At 45.6% G+C, this 22,098-nt stretch overlaps 2 protein-coding genes and 1 long non-coding RNA gene across 5 annotated transcripts; 1 reads left to right on the forward strand and 2 right to left on the reverse strand.

Annotated features, from left to right (window-relative positions):
- Window positions 1-1,773: 1,773 nt before the first annotated feature.
- Syf2 (SYF2 pre-mRNA splicing factor) lies at window positions 1,774-7,959 on the reverse strand. Of its 2 annotated transcripts, none has more exons than XM_034504073.2 (7): window positions 7,803-7,959; window positions 7,536-7,643; window positions 4,364-4,489; window positions 3,744-3,861; window positions 3,240-3,330; window positions 2,628-2,726; window positions 1,774-2,439 (listed from the first exon to the last, which is right to left on the reverse strand). In XM_034504073.2, exons 1-7 carry the CDS (start codon window positions 7,824-7,826, stop codon window positions 2,274-2,276), a joined length of 732 nt encoding a protein of 243 aa, XP_034359964.1. In that variant the 5' UTR covers window positions 7,827-7,959; the 3' UTR covers window positions 1,774-2,273. The 2 variants fall into 2 exon arrangements, with proteins under 2 accessions (XP_034359964.1, XP_034359965.1); XM_034504074.2 differs by having other exon boundaries at window positions 7,536-7,640; window positions 7,803-7,951.
- Window positions 7,960-12,438: 4,479 nt separating this feature from the next.
- On the reverse strand, window positions 12,439-16,435 carry Rsrp1 (arginine and serine rich protein 1). Of its 2 annotated transcripts, XM_034502704.1 has the most exons (5): window positions 16,264-16,435; window positions 15,551-16,155; window positions 14,384-14,523; window positions 12,991-13,074; window positions 12,439-12,883 (listed from the first exon to the last, which is right to left on the reverse strand). In XM_034502704.1, the coding sequence occupies exons 2-5, from the start codon at window positions 16,104-16,106 to the stop codon at window positions 12,767-12,769; spliced, it is 897 nt and encodes a 298-aa protein (XP_034358595.1). In that variant the 5' UTR covers window positions 16,107-16,155; window positions 16,264-16,435; the 3' UTR covers window positions 12,439-12,766. The 2 variants fall into 2 exon arrangements, 1 of the variants encoding a protein (XP_034358595.1); XR_013110388.1 differs by lacking the exon at window positions 12,439-12,883 and having other exon boundaries at window positions 13,018-13,074; window positions 14,003-14,523; window positions 16,264-16,426.
- Window positions 16,436-16,577: 142 nt separating this feature from the next.
- LOC143442320 (uncharacterized) lies at window positions 16,578-18,396 on the forward strand. The gene is made up of 2 exons (XR_013110389.1): window positions 16,578-16,769; window positions 16,875-18,396. It is a non-coding gene; the product is annotated as an uncharacterized LOC143442320 (long non-coding RNA).
- Window positions 18,397-22,098: the final 3,702 nt, after the last annotated feature.

Genomic DNA, 22,098 nt, shown 5'->3' on the forward strand with positions numbered 1-22,098 from the left:
TAACCGGTCTCCTCCAGTCACCACATAGCTCAGGTTGGCCTGGAACTCATGGCAATCCTCCTGCCTCTCAATTTTAAAATTATGAGAGTATCCGCTCACAGTTTATTAATTTCTTTTTACTCTCTCTCTCTCTCTCTCTCTCTCTCTCTCTCTCTCTCTCTCTCTCTCTCTCTGTGTGTGTGTGTGTGTGTGTGTGTGTATCAGAGAACAACTTTCTGGAATTGGTTCTCTACCATGCCAGTCCTGGGACTCAAATTCAGGTTGATTCTTAGCAGAAGTTCATTTTTTCCTTGAGTACACACAGACATATTCTCTCTCTCTCTCTCTCTCTCTCTCTCTCTCTCTCTCTCTCTCTCTCTCACACACACACACACACACACTCAAATATACACACAGGTAGTCAAACTCACACAGACACAATCTCCCCCTACACTAAACATGTCTAAAACATATCTTTTTGTAAATTTAATAAGATTCTTAAAAGCTTCGATGACCCTACAAAACTAGAGAGCCCGTATCCTCCTCATGACGGACCAGGGTGACACCTGCACGTTCCTGGAGGGGAGAAGTGCGGCTACTACATCAGGTCTGAGCTGGTGAAGAGGGAGAGCAGGAAGGTCACTGCACACAATTGTCTGAAGAACTCTGAATACAACCAGGACGCAACTTTGCTCCCGTCTTTCTGACAGCCTTCACTCTTCACATGGTAATACTAATCTGTGTTTTTTTCTCCTAGCTCCTTGACTTCCCCTCTTCCTCCAGGAACGGGATTCCGGAAGCTTCCCACTAATGGTCAGGCAAATGCTTCTGCAGCAGTACCTCCCACTGAGTACACACCCATCCCTCTTCAGTGGGAATTAAGTCAGACCTGAATCGGTTCCCTTATACCCAGAGGTAGGGATATTTGGTTGGAACCCTTGCTCATCCCCTGTACAAGCTAAGAAACCCTGTTTGCTCTCCCCTCCCCCGCCCACAGAGTAAATTCCAAGCTAACAGTCTCTGCACCCGTGAGTGCCTGCCTGGCCAGGAGCTCAGCATTTTTTACCTTTCACCTTTTATTAATTATGAAAGAGTAGGCCTTATAGCTTAGGCTTGTTCCCAGCTAGCTAGTGCAAGTTTAGTATGTGTTTCCTGGCATTTGTGTACATTTTTCTGATCATGTTTTTCTGAACTGAAACAACCTTCCTCGGATCACTGCTTTCTTTCATTTGTGTATAAAAGTACACTGAAGGGCTAGAGAGATGGCCTAGTGGTTAAGAGCACCGACTGCTCTTCCAGAGGTCCCGAGTTCAATTCTCAGCAACCACATAGTGTCTTACAACCATCTGTAATGAGATCCAATGCTCTCTTCTGGTGTGTCTGAAGACAGCTAGAGTGTATCCATATACATAAAAAAATGTGTGTTACTGTCTGCCGGGCAGTGGTGGCACACACCTTTAATCCCAGCACTTGGGAGGCTGAGGCAGGTGGATTTCTGTAGGCCAGCCTGGTCTACAGAGTGAGTTCCAGGACAGCTGGGGCTACACAGAGAAACCCTGTCTCGAAAAACCAAAATAAATATATAAAAAAGTACACTGAAACTGAAGTTAGGTTGTCTATACATTAGACGGCAGTCCACCCTGTTCTTTCAGGTCCTCAGATCCCAGGTTGAGCACAGGAGCTCTGCAAAGGTTGGTGAAAGTCAACCACCACTCAGCCTTAGGTGACTTGTAACAAATACTCCCACACTTGTGTAAGTACTCACATGTTTAAATTACAGACATGGTTCGAGACTCTATTCCAAAGCATTTTATTGTTCTTTAAAAAGGGAGTGTGCACGTCTGACAGCCACAACCTCCAACTCCCTCCAACTCCAGTCCTGGGCAGGCGGTGCCAGAACTCCAGGAGCATCTGTCTGGACAGCCTCTGCTTCCTAGTCCTCACCTGGCCAGTCCCAAAGCCCAGCTGTAGCCTGTCTACTTCCTACCAACCCTCAAAGCAGCAGTGACTACACCTGTGTACATCTAAGCCCCAAGAATTCAAAGGTTATATGGTTATGCAAATTTAAAATTCATAGAAAAATAATAGTTAGGATTTATACAAATTAGATTTTTACAAAACATCACTCAATACAAGAAATACATCGTCTATCCAAGCACTAAAATGCGGACATATGCATGTGGAAAAGGTGAGAAAAGACATTTATTTCAGAATGCCCGGTGGGGAGGCAGGGGGTAAGTGTGACCAGTAAACGAACTGGTCCCACGTAGAAGTTTGAATTAGCCGAGGGCGGGTCACACGGCCGTCCCCCTCTCCAGGTTCTGCTTGATCTCGGCTGTGTACTTCCCGTAGAACCTCTCTGCCTTCTTGTTGAACTTGGCGTTCCTCTCGTTGATGTAGTCGATGTCCGCATCATCATTGTACGGGCGTCTTCGGCTGTACTTGTCTCGCTTTTCAATCCTAAGGGAAGGAAAGGAGTTATGCGTCCTGAATCCCTTCCCTAGACCTCTTTATGCTTGACCCCACAGATCGACCTGCCTCTGCCTCCCAACCCCTAGGAGTAAGGCATCCAACCACCTTCTGCTCTGAACTGCCTTCCACTCTCTCGTGACGTATGGTGCACCCCATGCTCTCTGCTGAGTACTTACTGCTTTTCCAGATCTAAAACCATTCTGTCAATTTCCTCTGAGGAAGGTACGTGTGTCCCATGGAGAAGACTGTTGGATGTCGGGAAAAAATCTTCTCCACTGAGAAGACAGCAAGAAAAATTTCCAGTCAGACAGAAGTACTCCAGTCTAATTTCAAACTATACTACCACTGGTAATGAGAGACAACACAGAAATATACTTATTACACAGGAAAGGAAAAAGGAGAAAATGCAGGCTCTCCAAGGATGAGCCAGGCTGGGTGAGCACACCTATAAGCCAGCCCTCGCACGGAGGCTCTCTCCAAGGAAAGTCAGGGCCCAAATGCTGTTCAATGACAAGAACAGTAAATAATATCATCAAGAGACGGCCATTGATAAGACTCGATTCATCAATAAATTGAGTTTGGTCAGGCAAGTTGGCAAACATATAATCGCAGCACTCAGGACAATGAGGCAGGAGGATTGCTGTGAGTTTAAGGACAGCCCAAACCACAGAATAGAAATGTCTCAAGTAAATAACTCCTTTAACTAGACTGTATTTACACATGTGTCTTTAACAATCTGCTTACACCCCACTCCCCAGAACAGCCTTGCATTCTGCCCAAGGACTTACTACTTCTGTCTCTGTCGCTCATAGCTTTCCATGTCAGGTTTGATCTGCTTGGTCAGCCGGTGATACTGGCGTAACTGGGCAGCAGCATAATCTAAACAATATGAGAAGCAGAGGGGACCTGTGTCCTTATGTGGGCATTACTTATAAAACTCAAAACGCCCACTGTCCTGCATGCACAGGGGCACTACCCTAAGCACAGCCTCTACCCAACAGGCTGCTGAGGTGGCACCTTCCTGCACCCCTCAGGAGGCAGAGGCAGGAGGACCTGAGTTTGCAGACTGCCTGGGCTACAGTAAGCCTGAAGAACAAACTGGCTAAACAACAAAGGCTACCTTTACACTAAGGACCAAGGCAGCCAGCAGACTGACAGGCAGCCTGGGGTTTTTCTTGGCCTCCTGAGTATTCCACGAATGAAGCTCAAAGGGCGTGCGTTCTCACTAAAGCAGAAGCCCTGGACCAACAGGCCCACACGGTAAAGCAGAGATCAGCCCCGGCCAGCTGTACCTGAAAACCCCAAGTCGGGATTCTTCTTCTTCTTCCTCCTCTCCCACCTCTCAGCGTCCTCCGCACTGATCTCCAGCAGCTTCACCTTCTCGTAGTCCTCCCCTCGAGCTGCACACTCCTGCAAAGACGGGTATCGCTACCCACCCTGCTACACAGCATGCACTTGCATTGTTTGGTTTTTGAGCCCAGGCTGACCTCAAACTCAAAGCAATCCTTCCACTTCAGCTCCCAAGTGCTGAACTATAGGTGTGACACAGCACGGTTAACAATTTGACCCATCGAAATACCAAGAAGCAGGCTATGGGGGCGGCTCAGGGGACCCAGGTGTTCGCTGCCAAGCTCACCACCTGAGCGCTGCATCAGGAGAACATGGAGAACTGACTCCACTACGCTGTGCTCTGCCCTCCACGCTTGAGCCCACACACATACAAAACAAAAATGTAATAAAATCAACAACAGAACGGAACAGAAGTCAGAACTTTTTGAAACGTTTTGCAGATGTTAACTCACAGAATTCCTGAAGACAAGCAAAGAAAGGTTCCCTTAGGCAAGTGGCCCCTCTACCTACAGGCTTCCAGCCTGTCCTGGCTCAATGGAGGGAGGGGTGGAGGCTTCCTAACCTTTTTCTTTTCTTCTTCCTGGAGCTCCCACTCCAAACGGGCTTTCTTGGCTTCCCAGTTTGCAGGCAACTTAAGTCTTTTGTCTTCTTCCACAACTTCCTGATGATTTAACTTACGAGCTTCATTCTAAAGCCAGAAGAGAAAAGGCCATCAGGTAAAACAGGAGAGGGACCCAAATAGACCTGTCTTATCTGCAGTGACTAAGGGACCCCGTTTATGCTGCAAGCAATAAAAACCAGCAAATGTTGGGAGGCAGAGGCAGGCGGATTTCTGAGTTCGAGACCAGCCTGGTCTATAGAGTGAGTTCCAGGACAGGAACAGACTGAGGAGATTTAACAGAGAATGAGACTGCTGTGCTGTAGAGCTGTTATTCCAGGGCCCGAGGGCTCCATCACCCCGACTGTTCTGTTGAGTGGCCCCTTGCATAAGGAGTTCAGAATAAAGGTTGGCAAAGCACCCTCACTGCACCCGCCATGGTACAGTAGCAATCACAGATTTTTTTTTTAAAACCTTATTTAAAACCTTTTTTATGAATGTATTTGTCTTTGTGTGGGCACATATACCCCATGCAGTTTGTGTGCAGGTCAGAGGTCAGCTCCCAGGCATCAGTTCTCTTCTTCCACCAAGTGGATTCTGGGAATCAAACATAGGTCCTTAGTCTTCTCATAGCAAGTGCTAAACACTCACTGAGTATCTTACTGGCCTGAAAGATGGGCTCCTTTTACCCCCCCCGCCCCTTTTTTAAAGCCTAGGTTTGGATTGGAGGCTTTTATGCCTCTTTGCCTCTAAACCGTTCATAGTCAATATTTTAGAAGGCTCCTCCATGACAAGGGAAAGGAACACCCACCGAGGAAGTAAGAGCTCTCATTCAGACAAACTTAGCACTGTGTAAAACTAGCATCTTCTGTTGTTTTGGTTTACAGCATCGACCAATGTACTCCAGGCTTCATCTCAATCACCTTACATAGTGACCACCAAGGAGCCTACAAACTCCCCAAGCACAGAAACGGCAACTGCAAGCCACCAGGGTACACTAGTGTAAGGAAAACGTAGGTTACATATTAGGTAGGCCGCAGATTGGTGACATCTGATCCAGGGAGCCAGCTTTCCAAGCTCCAGGCATGCCGTCTGTAACACTCCCTCTATAAGCCAACATTCACAAACAGTGATTTATTAACTTTTTCTGGACAGAAATATTTGTGGACTAGAGTTTTTGCTTAGCATGTGAAGACTGGCTTTGAATATTTCTTGAGTGTGTTTGTGTTGTGTATGTTCACATGTATAATATGGACACACATGTGCAGGTACACACACATGTGAATGCTAGAACTGATGTTGGGCATACTCAATTGGTCTCTGCCTTACACAGTGAAGCAAGAATGGTCACTTGACCTCAGAGGTTTGCTAGTCTGCCTGATTACTCAGCTTGCTCCAGAGGTCCTGTCTCTGTCACCACAGTGCTGGGATTAAAGGCAGGCCACCACACCCACCCAGCATTTATGTGGATTCTGGGTATCTGAACTCTGACCTTAATGCTTCTGCAGCATTAACTGCTTGATCCACTAAGCCTAGCTTTGATCCTCACCATGTAGAACAGTGGTTCTCAGCCTGTGGGTCTTGACACCAACAAGGGTCATATATCAGATAGCCTACATACCAGCTATTTACAGCAACAAAATTACAGTTATGAACCAGCAACAAAATAGTTTTCTGGTTGGGTGTCACCACAGCATGAAGAAGGTCAAGAACCACTGTCTACAATGTAAATTTTCAGAGGAGTGTTGGCTCATTTGTGTTGTTTTATATTCTTGGAGGCTCAAAGACCATTTTTTTTTTTCGAGACAGGGTTTCTCTGTGTAGCCCTGGCTGTCCTAGAACTCACTCTGTAGACCAGGCTGGCCTCGAACTCAAAAATCCACCTGCCTCTGCCTCCCAAGTGCTGGGATTAAAGGCGTGCGCCACCACTGCCCAGCTCAAAGACCATTTAAAAAAAAAAAAGTTGTTTTGAGCCAGCAAGATGGCTCAATGGGTAAGGGTGACTGCCACATAGCCGGATGACTCCAATCCCCAGAAGTCACATTATGGAAGGAGAAACAAACTCACTCCTGTAGTCCTCTGTCATCTACACAGACTCCATGACACTTGAGCACACATACATACAACACCACAAATACAACTTCTCATTTCTGTGTGCTCACACATGCCTCAGCCTCTGTAGAGCTCTGTGGAAAACCCTGTGAAGTCCGGTTCTCCTTCCACTTCTTCTTCTTTTTTTTTTTTTTTAAAGAATTTATTTATTTATTTAAATATTTATTTTATGTAAATACACTGTAGCTGTCTTCAGACACCCATATGAGGGCATCAGATCTCATTATGGATGGTTGTGAGCCACCATGTGGTTGCTGGGATTTGAACTCATGACCTTTGGAAGAGCAGTCAATGCTCTTAACCACTGAGCCATCTCACCAGCCCCTCTCCTTCCACTTCTACCTGAGTTTCAGGCATTAAACTCTGGTGGCCAGGCTTGTACAAGGGCCTCTAAACACTGAGTCATCTGGCCAACCCAAGAAACATCTTATTAATGGCTCAAGACAAAAAGCAAGTCAAACAGGCTGTAAATCTTGGCAGGTGCTAGAAGGGAGACACTAAGGATACTGCCATGCCATTTGAATTACATCCCAAGAAAACAAGCAGGTTCAGCAAAAGGGTCAGCTGGGCAAGCAGTCACATGGGGGAGTGGGAGCTGTTTTCAGAGAAAGAATGTTAATGTCCCGAGTGTCTGGGCAGCCATGCTTAGGATTTGAGTGGGTATGCAAACAAGAGATGGAAAATAAATTATACTTTTTTGAGTCTGAACTGGGAAAAGAGGGAACGTGTGTGCTCCCCGTTTTTAAGGTGAGAAAGGTCTTACTGAGTTCTTTCCTATTTCTAACTAAATATTTCCCTAGATGAAAATGAAGAATCATGCATTAAGCGGGAAAACCTAACATAAACCCAGACATGTGGGTGTGAGCGGGTGGAGCAAGCGGGTGGGGCTTTTGACACAAGTCAGAGCGATCTCAACCAGAGTCCAGACCACCGGCGGGTCTGGTCCTGCCCCGTCCAGATCTGGTGCGCCTTCCTCCTCCAGCCCCGCTCCCGGCTGGCCCGGCTGGGTGGCCCCGCCACTCACCCGCTTCAGATGCAGCTCACGGAACTTGCGCAGCCTCTGCTCTCGCTTCTGCGCCGCCAGCTCCTCGGGCGCCAAGGGCCTGTTTTCCCCGCCGTCCGCGGCTACCTGCTGTCATACCCGGCTTCAGGCTCGGCATCTGCCTACGGCCACGGCGCAGGCCTGGGCCCGACACCCCGGCTTCCCTGGTAGCCGCACCCAGATTCGCCCCATGTCCCCCCGTCCCCGCGTCTCCCAGACTAACACCTACGCGAAGCCGGTGGTACTCACCACAACTTCAGCTTCAGCCGCCATTACAGCCTTCTTTCTACTTCCGTCAACAACACTGATCACTTCCGGCGGCCGCGAGTCCCGCCCTCCGGCGTGGCGTCAGGTTTTTTTTCTCCTTTTAGTGGGAGGGGCTGACGCGAGATGTGGTCATGCGCAGGCGCGAATACCCTGGGGCAAAGGCGGGGCGAGGAAGTGCTCAGAACCTGTGTTAGAATGGAATACATGGTTGGGGACTGCGTGTCCTGCCACCAGCTCTAAAGAACCTTGTCTCTCCTGAGTCTCATCTGCATTAAGTCCCTTCCATACAGTAGATAATTTTCTGATGTTACTAACTGCTGGAGAGCAAGGCCGGCTCCATATTGTTCACTCTCATTCCAGTACCACAGTAACTACTAACGTCACTAAGATAATTCAAAAATACGACAGGGATATATGAAACGTGTACCTTTCTAATCCGTCAACTACTAATTATATGTAGAAATGAAAAAGTCATACCTTAAGTGTAAAAATATATGGGTCCAAATCAGCTGTGGTGGCACACTCCTAGGGTCCCAGCAGGTGGAGGCAGGAGAATTACCAAGTAAGAGGCTTGCCAAGGCAACACAGTGACTTCTAGGCTAGCCAGTGCTATAAGGCATGACCCTTTATTTCATTGACTATCTAAATTAAAGCTTAAGTTTAATTGACTCACAAGAAAAAACGCAAATTGTGGACAACTCTCTTTTGAGTCCCCTCCCCAGTAGAGAGCTACTTCTCAAGCTTAATAAAACTTTGCTTGCTCTTCAAAAACAAAAGTAAAAAATACAAACAAAACCCCACGAAATCTTTTTTTAAAAGTTAAATGCAAGCTATGAAAGGAAAAGTATCAGTTCAGGATCCCCCAAGACCAAGTATTTAGCACAAAGATTTATTTGCTCTAGAAGGACAGAAGGCAGGGATAAGTGACAAAGAGAATAGAAAAAGTGGGAGACAGGGAAGGGTACAGAGAGGAGAAGGAGGGCAAGAGAGAATAAGAGATATTTGTCCCCGGAGGGAGAGGGAGGGACTAAATGATGGTTTACAAAGGTAAAGGGGGAAGCCCATGTTAGGATGAAGTGTTTAATTTTTTTTTTTTTTTTTTTTTTTTTTTTGGTTTTTCGAGACAGGGTTTCTCTGTATAGCCTTGGCTGTCCTGGAACTCACTCTGTAGACCAGGCTAGCCTCAAACTCCGCCTGCCTCTGCCTCCCAAGTGCTGGGACTAAAGGCGTGCGCCACCACCGCCCGGCGAAGTGTTTAATTTTAATTGGGAATATTAATTAGAGTAGCCAAAGGAGGCTTTTGGTTGCTGGATTTCAATATTTTGATAACTGGACCTTGGTGGTCAGCTTCAGGAGGAGGAAGTGGCCATATAGTAGACTTTGATGGCCAGCTTGAAAAATGTAATCTATTGGTTTTTAGCAAGGTAGCAAGAATGAGAAGGGCAAGGCCTGCCAAAGCCATATTCACCATGCTAGACCTGGCCAGGGTCCCTTCTTTTTTTGTTGTTTTGTTTTTTCTTGTTTTTCGAGACAGGGTTTCTCTATGTAGCTCTGGCTGTCCTGGAACTCACTCTGTAGACCAGGCTGGCCTGCCTCTGCCTCCCAAGTGCTGGGATTACAGGCATGCACCACCACTGCCCGGCAACCAGAGTCCTACAAGCCGGGCATAGTGGCACTCACCTTTAACCCTGTGAGTTACAGCTCAGTCAGCTTTACCCAGTGAGTTCTAGGCCAAGTGACACATTGAGATGCCTCAAAATAAAAGCTGCTGGTCCGTGGTAGCACATGACTTTAATCCTAGCACTTGGGAGGCAAGGCAAGATGATCTCTGTGAGTTCAAGGCCAGCCTGGTCTACAGAGTTCCAGGAGCTATACAGAAAACCCTGTCTGTATTAAAGAGGAATGAGGTACTTGAGTGGAAGAGGTGGGGCAGGTGAGTAGAGTCTAAGTGGCACACAAATCAAAATCCCCACAAATCTAGTAACATGTTACTGAGAGGGAAATACTTGCCTCTCAATGAGGAAGTTACTGCCTAATTTTTATATGTATGGGTGTTTTGCCTGCATTATGTATATGCCCCACCTGCATACCTGGTGCCCACAGAGGTCAGATGAGGGTGTTGGATCCCCTGAAACTATAGTTATGATGGTCCTGAGCCACCACGAGGATTCTGGGAATGGAAATGTCTCTCATAACAGCCAGTGCTCTTACCTACGAAGCCATCTCTCCAGCCTCAAAACTTTTATTTTTGAGTGTGTGTATGCACATTTCAGTGTAGCAGCCAGGCTTTGAATTTCCTGGAACTAGTTTCAATTGGTAAACTGTGAAATGTGTGCCAGGAACCAGACTTGGGGCTTCTTACAAGAGCAGCCCACACTCAGCCACTGAGCTATCTCCATCCTGTGACTATGTCCCTGTGAGATGTCTCCTTTCTACACTTGTAGTTTTATATGTAAACTAGCACATAGTGAATGTCTTTATTGACAAATCTATCACCATCTTCAGTTGCTATCACTGTCATTCACTGAACCAACTTTCTTTTGGTCTTTGTTTCTTGAGTCTCCCTATACAGTCCTGTCTGTCCTGGAACTCACTGAAGACCATCTTGGCCTTGAACTCAGAGATCCCCCTGCTTCTGCTGTAATTAATACCTGTTCCCTCATTAGCTTCAGCTAATCTTCACTTTCTGATCAAGTTCTGGGTATGTTCTAAACCTTGCTGGATTATTTACCATCTAGGCTACATTTCCAGTTCCTCATTCTCATGTAGGTATAGTGATTAACTATTCACACCTTTAATCCCAGAACCTGAGGGATCACAAGCAAGTCTGGACATCCAAAGCTATACAGAAAACCTTGTCTTATTAACCTAGATATGAAATACAATAATTCATTGAGTAACTACCGGTTCATCAACCTATTCACTGCTACCTTAAAGAATGGCCAAAGAAAGTACTGTGACCAGAAATACACATTGAGTATTTAAATTTCTCATAGGATCAATTTTTCAAGAATGTTCTGTCCAGCTGCATGCCAGTGATCAGAAGCATGCTTGCTTCCTATATACTTTAACTAGACACGGTGGCTCGGGCCTTTACCAGCAGCACAAAGGCAACTAAGGCAGGAGTTCAAGGCCAGCCTCGTCTACAGTGAGTTTCAGGACAGCCAGAGCTATGTATATCCTCACACAAAACACAATTAAAATCCAAAAAAAATTTTTTGCCTTAGACTCGTTTGTGTGTGTGGCCTCTGAGCTGCCTCCAGAAGTGCTAAGATACTGTTACAGATGCTAGATTCAAAGAAACTCAGGACAGAGCCTGCGAGAGACAAGCATTCTACCAACTGAGCTACAAGCCCAGCCTACAGACAGCTGCTAGACACACTACAAATTGTAATGACAGGAAACAATGTTTAAATACATTGCTTGATTTGGTGAAAAATGCAGATATACAGCATGTCTTTACTGTCAATTTAACATATTTGAGGACTGACACATAGTACTTTTTCGTTTCCTGGCAAAGTTCAGAAAACCTTTTCTGCCCAGTAGGGAATATTGTTATTTCAGTAAACTCTGGACACGGCTCAGATTAGAGGGTCACATCCTCTTGCCTGATAACCCACCTTATCTTAGTAGGTTCTAACTCTAAAAGGGAGCTAAGACGGAGATTCTCAGCAAATGGCCATGACCTAACCATGCCTGTGATGGGAGCTCAATAAACTTCAAAGATCAGGCTTCCCAGCTGTCTCCGGCAAATCCTGGTGAGTTTGATTGTTAACTTCTCCTTAGTCATTATCTGGCTACTAATTCATACTTTTCCTAATGCTTTCTGAGACAGGGTTTCTCTGTATAGCCCTGGCTGTACTGGAACTCACTCTGTAGACCAGGCATTCACACTCTTTTTAAAGGAATTACTTAATGGCAAATTCCCAAACAGGGCAATGGGAACTTTTAACATGCAGCCAAGCTATTAATTTGTGAAACATAAGAATCTTTTAAGACTGGCAACTGTTTAACAGTCTCAGTGTCCTAGAACCCACTATGTAGACCAGGCTGGCCTTAAACCTCAGGGATCTACTTTGTTACTTGTCTCAAGTGTTGGAATTAAAATCATAAACCATTCCCAACTATTGTAGTCTTTTTTTTTTCTACTTTTTAAAAAATATTTATTTAATGTGAAGAGGGCATTACAGATGGTTGTGAACCACCATGTGGTTGCTGGGAACTGAACTAGTGACCTCTGGAAGAGCAGTCAGTGCTCTTAACCCAAGCCAGCTCTCCAGCCCCTATTGGAGTCTTTTTAAGGTCATTCTTTCTTCTAAAGATTTACGTGTGTGAAGTTTGCACACGTGTGTCAGTGCAGCATCCCATGGAACAAGAGGATGTTGGGTCCCCTAGAATCAGAGTTACATACAGAGTCTTCTTATGGGTGTTCCAAATACCAGCCCTGAGGGGATACACATTGAAATAAATAAATAAATAAATAAATAAGAAACAAAATAACCAGCCTCCCCAACACACCACCAAAAGTCAAAGTATGAATTCATAAACCCTGTGTTGTCTTGTTTTCAGGAAGGATTCTTCTTCAGATATATACAGTCGCATTCAATATCCATAAAAATCAAGACAAATAATAAAAAGTTTATTAACAAATATACAAAATACAAATACAACTGTTATCTTTAAAAAATTCACTTTTGTATATAAGTGATTCTGTACAATACTTACAGGTATATACAAGATTCCCACCTGTATGTAATTCTCTGGGTCATCTGTGTCCTCATATCTTCAAAAGAAACCTCAACCATGACCACGTCACCATTGAGCCTCTTTCTGTAATGGATTTTAATCACATTTACTGCTGTGATTACTCAGGCAGACGAGCTAGTGCTGGACAAAGACCCCTCGGTAAAGTGCAGCTTTAGGCAACCCCAGCCCTCAGTTTTCCTTTAGACAGGTATCCACAGTCCATAAGGACTCTTTTTCTTATCTATTTTTGGTGATCCTGTAGACTTCTCTTCAGCAGCAGCTTTAGTTGTTTTCTGCAGTGGCTTTGCTACAGAATTCTGTAAGACAAACACAAGTCAACTTCAGAAGTTAACACACACACACACAAAGCCTACATAATAATACCCCGACCCAATTTTCACAAATAATGTTTGGGATCACTTACATTTGAGCTGAAGGCTATGTTTCTTTGTGTAGAAGACTTTTCACTGGAATTTTTAGTTCCATCTTCAGTCTGCTTTTCTGAATGCTAAAGAGGAAGAGAATTTTAAACATAGCCTTAGTTTTAAAAATATTGTATTAAAAAAAAGCCCAACTGTATGCAAATGCAGCTGTAGATCCACAAACCAAATTCCACCTCTTATCAGTTAACCAGCTGACCAACAAAAACCTGTTTTCCACTTAGCAAGATTGACTTAGGCATAGTTCCCCATGAATACCTGATTCCTGTTGTAGATACAACTCATTTTGTATCATTTGTATACAGTAAAAAAAAAAATTTTTTTCTTTGTCTAAAGAACTGAGGCATTTGCAATCCATTCATCAAGGAGCACCTCTTAGGTACTTGCCTGAGCAAATACTAAACACTCCTGAGAACTTAGCAATAGACAAACCATCTTCATTATACTGTTATTAACTTTTACCTTACATTTCTATAAGCAGTTTTCTGAGACCAAGTCTCTTCTATAGATCCCTTAGCTGTCCAAGGACAGCCTCCTAAGTGCTGGGATCACAGGTGTAGGGTACTAAACCCAGTTTACAGTTTACCCCAGGTATTATGCACCCTCATACAAGTTCTCTACCAACTGAGTTACATTCCCAGCCCAAATTATTAATTTTAAGATCCAGGTTCCACATAAAAAAGTGAACTTAGAAGTACACTGCAATGTGCCAATGCACAGCCTCTGTAGCTCTGGAGAATTGTAATAAACTTATCTGCAAGTGAAGCAGGCCTCTTCTTCTGTAATCTCTCAAAACATCTGGAATATATTGCATATATTATGTCTAGATCACAGATGCCCCACCATGACAGTGCCTCTAGGCTGAACTCTCAAACTGCCTTACACAAAGAGTCTCTAGCCCAAAGTCTAGCATGCACATGGACTACCTTCATTCAACAAAGGCTAAGCTTTAGTTTGTAACCGTAAATTCTGACACTTGAACCCATGATCAATTACCAACAGATTTTCTTCATCACTGTCTGGAGACCACATTCATGATTTCTATAAGACAGAAATAAAGCAGATAAACTATACTGTATGCTGAGCACAGACTTTTGGGAAAATAATGGTGTACATGAAAACTACTACTGAGAAAACACTCCAGTCTCTAAAGACTAGAGGGAGAAATAACAATATACTGTTTTTACTTTTGTGGAAAAACAAACCAAGTGTCAAAATGAAAGAAGTTCATTGTCTCCCAGTTTACTGTGAGACTGTCTGGTATTTGTCAGATTAAAGTTTTGTTCTGGACAAATGATATAAAGACGTCCCAGAAGGGTTGTGTACGTTGACAAAGGGTAATAAAGCTGCCAGCAACAGCTTTCTGAAGGTACTTACCTCCACCTTTGGTCCACTGCTGGAAACAGCCGTTCCCTGGCTTGCTTCCTTGGCTCGGAGACTTGCTGGCAAGTCGAAGTTGGCTGTTCCTAGAGCTTTAGCCGCGTTGGCTTTTGCTATTTCTAGCAGCTCCATTCGATCTAAGGGCATTACGACATTCATTATCCTCTAAATTTCCTTCCTCAAGGCTTAACTTAACCAATTAAGTAGCTTTTCTAAAACAACATTTTCCTCTTTATATGTAAAGCAATTCTAAAAACAGAGAAACCTTGTCTCCAAAAACAAAACAAAGGCTGGGTGGTGGTGGTGGCGGCGGCAGCTCACCCCTTTAATCCCAGCACTCGGGAGGTAGAGGCAGGTGGATTTCCGAGGCCAGCCTGGTCTACAGAGTGAGTTCCAGGACAGCCACTACACAGAAAAACCCTGTCTCGAAAAACAACAACAACAAAAAAAAAAACCCCGAAAAACAAAACAAACAAAATCCCAATCTTTATAGTGAAAGAAAAAAAAGCAACTTTCCTGAATTACCTCAAACAAACAGCACTCTTTTGCCTTTAAGTGTTTGTTTCTGTAAACTAAGGCGTTTGGTAAATCTATAGCCGTTACCTATACTACTAATTTGGATACAATGTCAGCACACAAGGTCAAACTTATTTTGCAACATCAAGTTACCTTATGTTACTTGACAGAAAAAGTAGTAAAAACCTATTTTTTTTTTCAGTGTTATCATGTGGAAAAAAAAAGTGTTGACTTCAGCCAGCCAGCCAGCAGGAAAGAGTGAGGCTCCTCTTTTTTGGCCACCACAGCCATAAATGGACTCTATTACTGCACCATCACATCCGGCATGGACTTCACTCACAAGGTCAAAGGACGTATGTGAGAAATTACATTCCACCTAATCACCAACTAAAAACTCCTTTCCCTTCAAGAAATCTCAAGACTTTGGGCACCAAAATAAACACAGGCCTAGATTGTTAAGAAGTCCTGGGCTTAATCTTACGAAATCCAAGCTAAACTTCTCAACCATCTGACTCCCGGCTGACTCAGAGCGCGCTGAGGAAGTTAAACGTAGGGCGGGGCCGGGAAGGTGACTCGACGATTAGCGTCCAGAATTCAATCCCCAGGACCCACCAAGGGCACACACTTGGTCAACCTGACAAAACCCACCTTTCTCACTCAAGCGAAAAGGGGTTCTGCTCCTGCTGCGCGACCTGGTTCTGGATCTTTCCCTCCACCGGGGGCGATCCTCGGGGTACACAGTTCGGCCGAAGCCGTAGTAGCGCCGCCCTCGAGTGATCGCGTAGTACGACCTCCTGTGATGCGACCTCCCGCCGGAGCGGGACCTGCTCCGGGACCGGTAGGGCGACGGCGACTGGTAGTACCTCCGCGGCCGCTCGTACCGGCTGTCTCGGTAGTAGCGGTGGCTGCGGGACCGGGACCGGCTGCGTGAGTACGACCGCGAGTAGCGCCTGTACTTACGCTGGTGGCGCCTACGGGACCGGGATCGGGACCGTCGGCTCCTCCGCGGCCGGCTATGGCTGCGCGACGACGAGCGGCTGGAGCTGCGGGAATCGTGTCCGTAGCTGCGGGACGAAGAGCGGCTGCGGGAGCGCGACGACAGGCGGCTGGAGCGGCCCGAGCCCGAGGTGGACGGGGAGGCTTTCTCCTGCGGAGAGCCGGGCCACATGTCGTTCACGTACTTGGACATGGCGGCCGTGGACATGACTTCCTTCTCAGTACCGGGAACCGTCCGCAAACGCAACGGCTACGAACTACAACAAAGCGAAAGGGTCAATCACCGAGGCGGACGCGCGCAGGGCGCGGTGCGCGTGCGCGAAAACCAAGGGCAAGCCCGTCACCGACCGCGCGGCCCCACTCACCCTAAACTGATGAAGCGTTCGCAAGGACCGAGAGAGGCCTAGCGAGCACCTTCCTCTGTGACCAGGAACCGGAGCCGGTGAGGTTCCCGATTCCAGCGACCGGAGACTGGTGCAACCTACACTGTCGAAATCCGGACGCAAACTGAACTCCGCAGCGACGTCAGCCTCGAAAATACTAGAAGCTGGCGCGGAGCATGCGCACAGGCATCAGTGAGAAGGGGCGGGTCCTCCTCTCGTCCAATCGCCACGCGATGTTGGCTACGCCTTCGAGATACGCAAGCACGTCGAAGCTGTCACTCCACTACCAACCACGCCTCCTCCCCTCCCCACACCCCACCCCACCCCCGTCTACTTCTACATCCGGGTATTTTGAGGATTTGTTTACTTCAGGGTTTTTTATTTGTGGGGGTCCTGGTTTTGGATCTTGGAATTTTTCAGACAGGAACTAGCTATGTACCCCTGTCACGCCTCGAACTCGAGGCAATCCCCCTATCTCTCCCTCTCAGGTACCGGTAGTAAGGGTCTGCGGCACCACGCCCAACTTTGTTTTTCCTTTGTTTTTCTTTTTGTTGTTTTTTTGGTTTTTATTGTTTTTGTTTTGTTTTTTTTAGGTTGGGTTTTGTTTGGCTTCCTTCACTTTCCAGATTTTTGTTTGAAATTCGGAGAAAGGCGAGGTCGCAAACAATTCAGCGGGCTCAACAGCTGGATCAAGGACACAGAGGACAAGTCGGTCCCCTGGCGTCATCGTAGTCGGGTCCTGTGTGTCGTCCCCTCCCCTCCCTCAGCCGCAGCCCGGCTTCCCTTCTTGGTTCCTGCAGTGGAGCTTGGGAGTGGTACCCCTGGACCCCAAAGACACAGTTTTAATTTAGAAGGGCTGCTTTAACGTCCTTGTTTGAGCTAATAAAGGTAATTTGAGGTCGAGACAGGAATTCCAACGACCAACGGTTGGCCTTTGAGGAGTAATAATGATCGTTGATAGCTCGCTTTCGCGCTCTCTTTCTGGCTGTATGTGTGTGTAATATAATCTGTGTGTGCAGGAGCCCACCGAAATCAGATCGCTTGCAACTGCAGTCACAGGCCATTGTGGACCACCAAGTAGGTGGGTGTAGGTAATGCAGCAAGTGCTCTTAATAGTAAGCCATTTCCCTAGCCTGATAGATCGGTTCTAAGAAAAGTGTGATTAGCACAGGAAGTTTAAACTTATTTCCAGTGCAGATTCCAAACACTCATTGTCATAAAGCATATCTGACCTGGAAAACTGTGGGTATGTGAACACCATTGAACATTGAACGACATACCTGTTTCAATATGGGGAGTTGATGTGCTTAGAAATTAGGCAGGGTTTTACAGATGCTCTGGATTTTGGAGGGAGATGAAAGAAATAAGGACTCCTTATTCATGCCTCCTTCCCACTTCCCCAATATACAGAGAAACTGAAGAAATAAAAACCTTACAGGAACCACCAAGATGGCTCAGCAGTAAAGAATGCTTGTGGTGCACTACTGACAACTTGAGTTTGATGTCTGCCAACGTGGAAGGAGAGAACTGACTCCCAAAAGTTGTCCTCTGACTTCCAGAAGCCCTCATACACAAACTATACCACACACCAATAGTAAAAGTTCTCAACAGGAACTGGAGAAGTCGATCAGCAGTAAAGAACACTGATTCCCAGAACCCACAGGTGGGCTCACACCCATCTGGAACCTCCAGTCCCAGAATGAGCACCACTCAGCAACACACACACACACACACACACACACACACACACACACACACACACGGAGCAGATATGAGTGTAGGCAAAAATGTAACAAAATCTTAGCCCAACTGACTCGATAATGGAAGTGCCATTCAGGCCATAAAACTCAGCACTGAGACAGGAATTTTACATCCCAAAACAAAAGGAAAAGACCTATCCAAGTCCATAGTTCTTGCAAAGTCTATAGTGTTCTAACCTTGCTTTTTGCCTTCTGTAGTTCTGCTTCTGGCTAACTGTTCTTGTTAACTGAAGTATATCAACCCATGATATACGTATTTGTGCCTAAAAGATCATCCTGAGAAAGATTTGGGGTAACCCTGGGATCCCAAACACCCAGTGTAGTCAGTAGACAGCTAATAAAGATTTTCTATCGACTTAAATTGTTTTCTTTGGTGGATACCCCATAACACAAAACACCCATACTCATAAATTAAACCCGTTACAAAGGCTGTGAATAGTAGAGGTGAGAGAGAACATGAACCCCATGTGTCTCCATTTAAGGATCAGGCCTGATTTCAAAAAAGGCCCTGAGTCCCAGAAACTAAGTCATAAGACAGGCTCTAAGAACAAACAATAAAATCCAGAACAGACCATAAAACCCACTCCCAAAGAACAGCCTGAGGATAACCACAAATATGGGGAAATGTCTCAGAATGGGCCATCTGTGATGGGCCACCCTATTTCATCACATGGTTGAACATTCATGACATAGGAATGCAGACCACTGACCACCCGTGACCCTGTAGCACCCACCAGTGAAATTTTAGATTACCTGGTCCTTCTAGAGAGTTTCCTGGGTTCCCTAGAAGGCCTGCCTTTGTCTGGGGTCACCAGAATATATGCTCTTTGTTTTTGCCTACTATGTGGGGTCTTCAGTGATTTTTGGACCCTTACAGTGGGAGTGTAATCCCAGTAGCCAAGTTCTTGAGCACTGTTTTTTTTTTCTTTCTTTCTTTCTTTCTCATTTTGTGGTGGCCAGCCTGTAATCCCAGCTGAAGCAGAGGCAGGAGGATTCTCTGGATGCTTCTTAGTAGCCCGCCCCCGCCGACCTGGGACTTTCGCTGACTGTTCTCAGGAAGCCGTGTGGCACACAGAACCCCAAGTTTCACCATTTACAAATGGGAAGCAGCGTTGTAAGAACAATTAGTGAACCTGCTCATGATGCAGTCCTAGGCTTCTGTTTATGAATAGAAGAGGCTATAGAAGTCTTTGCAGACAATTCATAGTATCTCTCATGTGTGCCTGAAAAAAAATGGTGACCAGTTTTCCCAGGAATGGTGGCAGACACCCACCATTAATCCCAGCTCTTAGCAAGTGGAAATAGAAGAATCAATAGAAGTTCAAGGTCATAGCTCAAAGACAGCCCGGGTGCTATTAGACTATGTCTCTCTCTCTCTTTTTTTTTTTTCTTTTTGTTTTTTTCTTATCTTCTTTAGACTATGTCTCAAACAAAGGAATTATTAGAAGAATTCTGCATGTCAATCTTGAAACAGCGGGAAACAGGGCCTACAGAATGCTGCTGGTGTCTCTGTGTTTCTGATGTAACTGACAGGAGTTAAAGCTGCAGATGTTTCCATCCCAGGGCATCAGGAGCCAGAGATGAGACAGACTGATTAGATCTGTTCATCAGCCTCCACACAGGATCCTTGACTTCACCATGGGAACGAGCTTCTGGAGGAGCCAACTGGAAGGGGAGGTGGAGCTTATAAAAGGGAATTTAACATAGATTTAAATGTAACAAATGCTAGGTGCTCTGGAAAAGCCTGTGACAGACCAGAGAGGAAAGGAGCATTACACTGTCTTTACCAAGGCCAACATGGGGCCAAAACTGAAGTTGTTTTTTTTAACATAATCTCACTAAACTTTGCTAGTGAAGATCAGGAGCCAGATGCTGGCTGGGGTGAAAGCCTGCTAACTCAGACAGGGAGAGAAGGCACACAGCTAACCTTCCTTCTCTGCGAGCTTCCCAGAATGAATCTCCTCTCTCACCCAAAAAATTTCTTTCAGACTCAGTGTCCCTCCCATCTACTTCCTGTGTGCAGTCCTCGTCTGGCACCCTGGCTCCCTCTTACTCGATACAGTTTTTTTTTTCCCTCAATAATCCTAGTTCACTTCCTGCCAACTGGTTGCTTGCTCTGTCTTTTGACCTAAGGTTGACTTTATTTAATCCTGTTTACAATAGTCAATCAGAAAAGCCTTAGATCAAAGGTGTGCGCTAAGGCTGAGCCACATCACACCTAAAAACATGTTGTTCCAGTAAATAACACCATCTCAGGGTTCACAATGTGAGCGAATAACCTACAACAAAAGCACAGGCTGTTCTGAAAGGGATTGCAGTCCAGGCTGGTTTCACATCAACACACTGGCCGTTGTAAGTGCACTATGTCAGAAGCAGAGATGGACACATTATGACTTTCCAGTTTTTCAGAACTTGCTGAATAATAGCAAATTCAGAAACTGTGTGAGTTTCATTGGCAGCAATTTGTCAAGGACCAACTGAGCTATCTCTCCAGTCCTAAACACAGGCTTCTTTATGCCAATTATTTTTTTTCTTTTTTTTCTTGTTGAAAGAGTTATTTGTTGTTGTTGTTGTTGTTGTTGTTGTTGTTTTATGTATGTGAGTACTCACCAGAAGAGAGCATTGGATCCCAGTATAGATGGATATGAGTCACCATGTGGTTGCTGAGAATTGAACTCAGGACCTCTGGAAGAACAGTTAGTGCTCTTAACCACTGAGCCATCTCTCCAGCCCTTCATTTTTTTTATTTTTATTTTTTAAATATTTATTTATTTTATGTATATGAGTACACTGTAGCTGTCTTCAGAGACACCAGACAAGGGCATCAGATCCCATTGCAAATGGTTGTAAGCCACCATGTGGTTGCTGGGAATTGAACTCAGGACCTCAGGAAGAAGAGTCAGTGCTCCCAACCACTGAGCCATCTCTCCAACCCTACTTTTATTTTTTGACACGGGCTTTCTCTTTGTGTATCCCTGGCTGTCTGTCCTGGAACTTGTTCTATAAACCAAGCTGGCCTTGAACTCACTGAGATCCTCCTGCCTCTGGCTCGCAAGTGCTAGTTTTAAAGGCATGTGCCACCATTGCCTGGTCTTCGTGACATTCTTAACTACTAATATTAACTCTCAATCAGACAACACACAGATTGCAGTAAATCTATATATGCCTATATGTAGGTTACAGAATGCCCACAGAGGGTTAAAGAGGCCATAGCCGAGTCTAAGACGTTTGAGAGCCACTGATGAAGAGACAAGCAGAAGGCTGATAATGGGGCGGAGAACACCTCTGTGAGAATACGATAATGAAGCCCTGTTGGAGGTCTGCTGAAGCTCGTGGCCAGGCAGAGCTCCCAAGTCAAGGTGCAGGACTATTGACACCCAGGGCAGTGGAGGTGAAGGGCAGGACCTGGTCAAGATGGACAAACAGGCAGGCGGATGCATGGCAAAACCACACAGATGATTGGCAAGTCTAATAGACTACCTCAACAACAGGGGAACTGAAACATGCTTGTATATTCCAAAGAGGATTTAACTGCTAACACAAGAATGCTAGTCAGACATAGAGATGGGCAGTAGTGGCTCTGTAGGAGGACTATTTAGCCCAGAATAACTTGACCCTGAACAAATTATTGGAATGTGGCCTTTGTCATATTCCAGCTTGCCAGTAAGGCTTGTAGGATGGTTGTCGTAGGTGCAGCTCTCTTTTTGGGTACCGCAGATCAAAGCTTCCTTCATAGTCTCATGGAATACCATGCACAGGGACTGAACCCTTTCAATTGCATTGGTTTGCATAACAGAATGAGACACGTTTCCCATCAACTTGAATATTTGGTTCCCAGATGGTGGCTCCGCTTCAGGAGGCTTAGGTAGTGCAGCCTTGCAGAAAAGGAAGTATGTGACTCCGGGTAGGGCATGAGATTACAAATCCTTGCCCCATTTCAAATTCTCTAGCTCTGCCTCATGCTTGGAATTGAAGATGGAAGCCTCTAGCTTCCTGTTCAAGGCACATCCCTGGCCCCGTGATGGGCTCTCCCCTGGAGGACTATAATCCAAATGAC

This window comes from Arvicanthis niloticus, chromosome 5 (genome assembly GCF_011762505.2).
Source record: "Arvicanthis niloticus isolate mArvNil1 chromosome 5, mArvNil1.pat.X, whole genome shotgun sequence".
NCBI lineage: Eukaryota > Metazoa > Chordata > Mammalia > Rodentia > Muridae > Arvicanthis > Arvicanthis niloticus.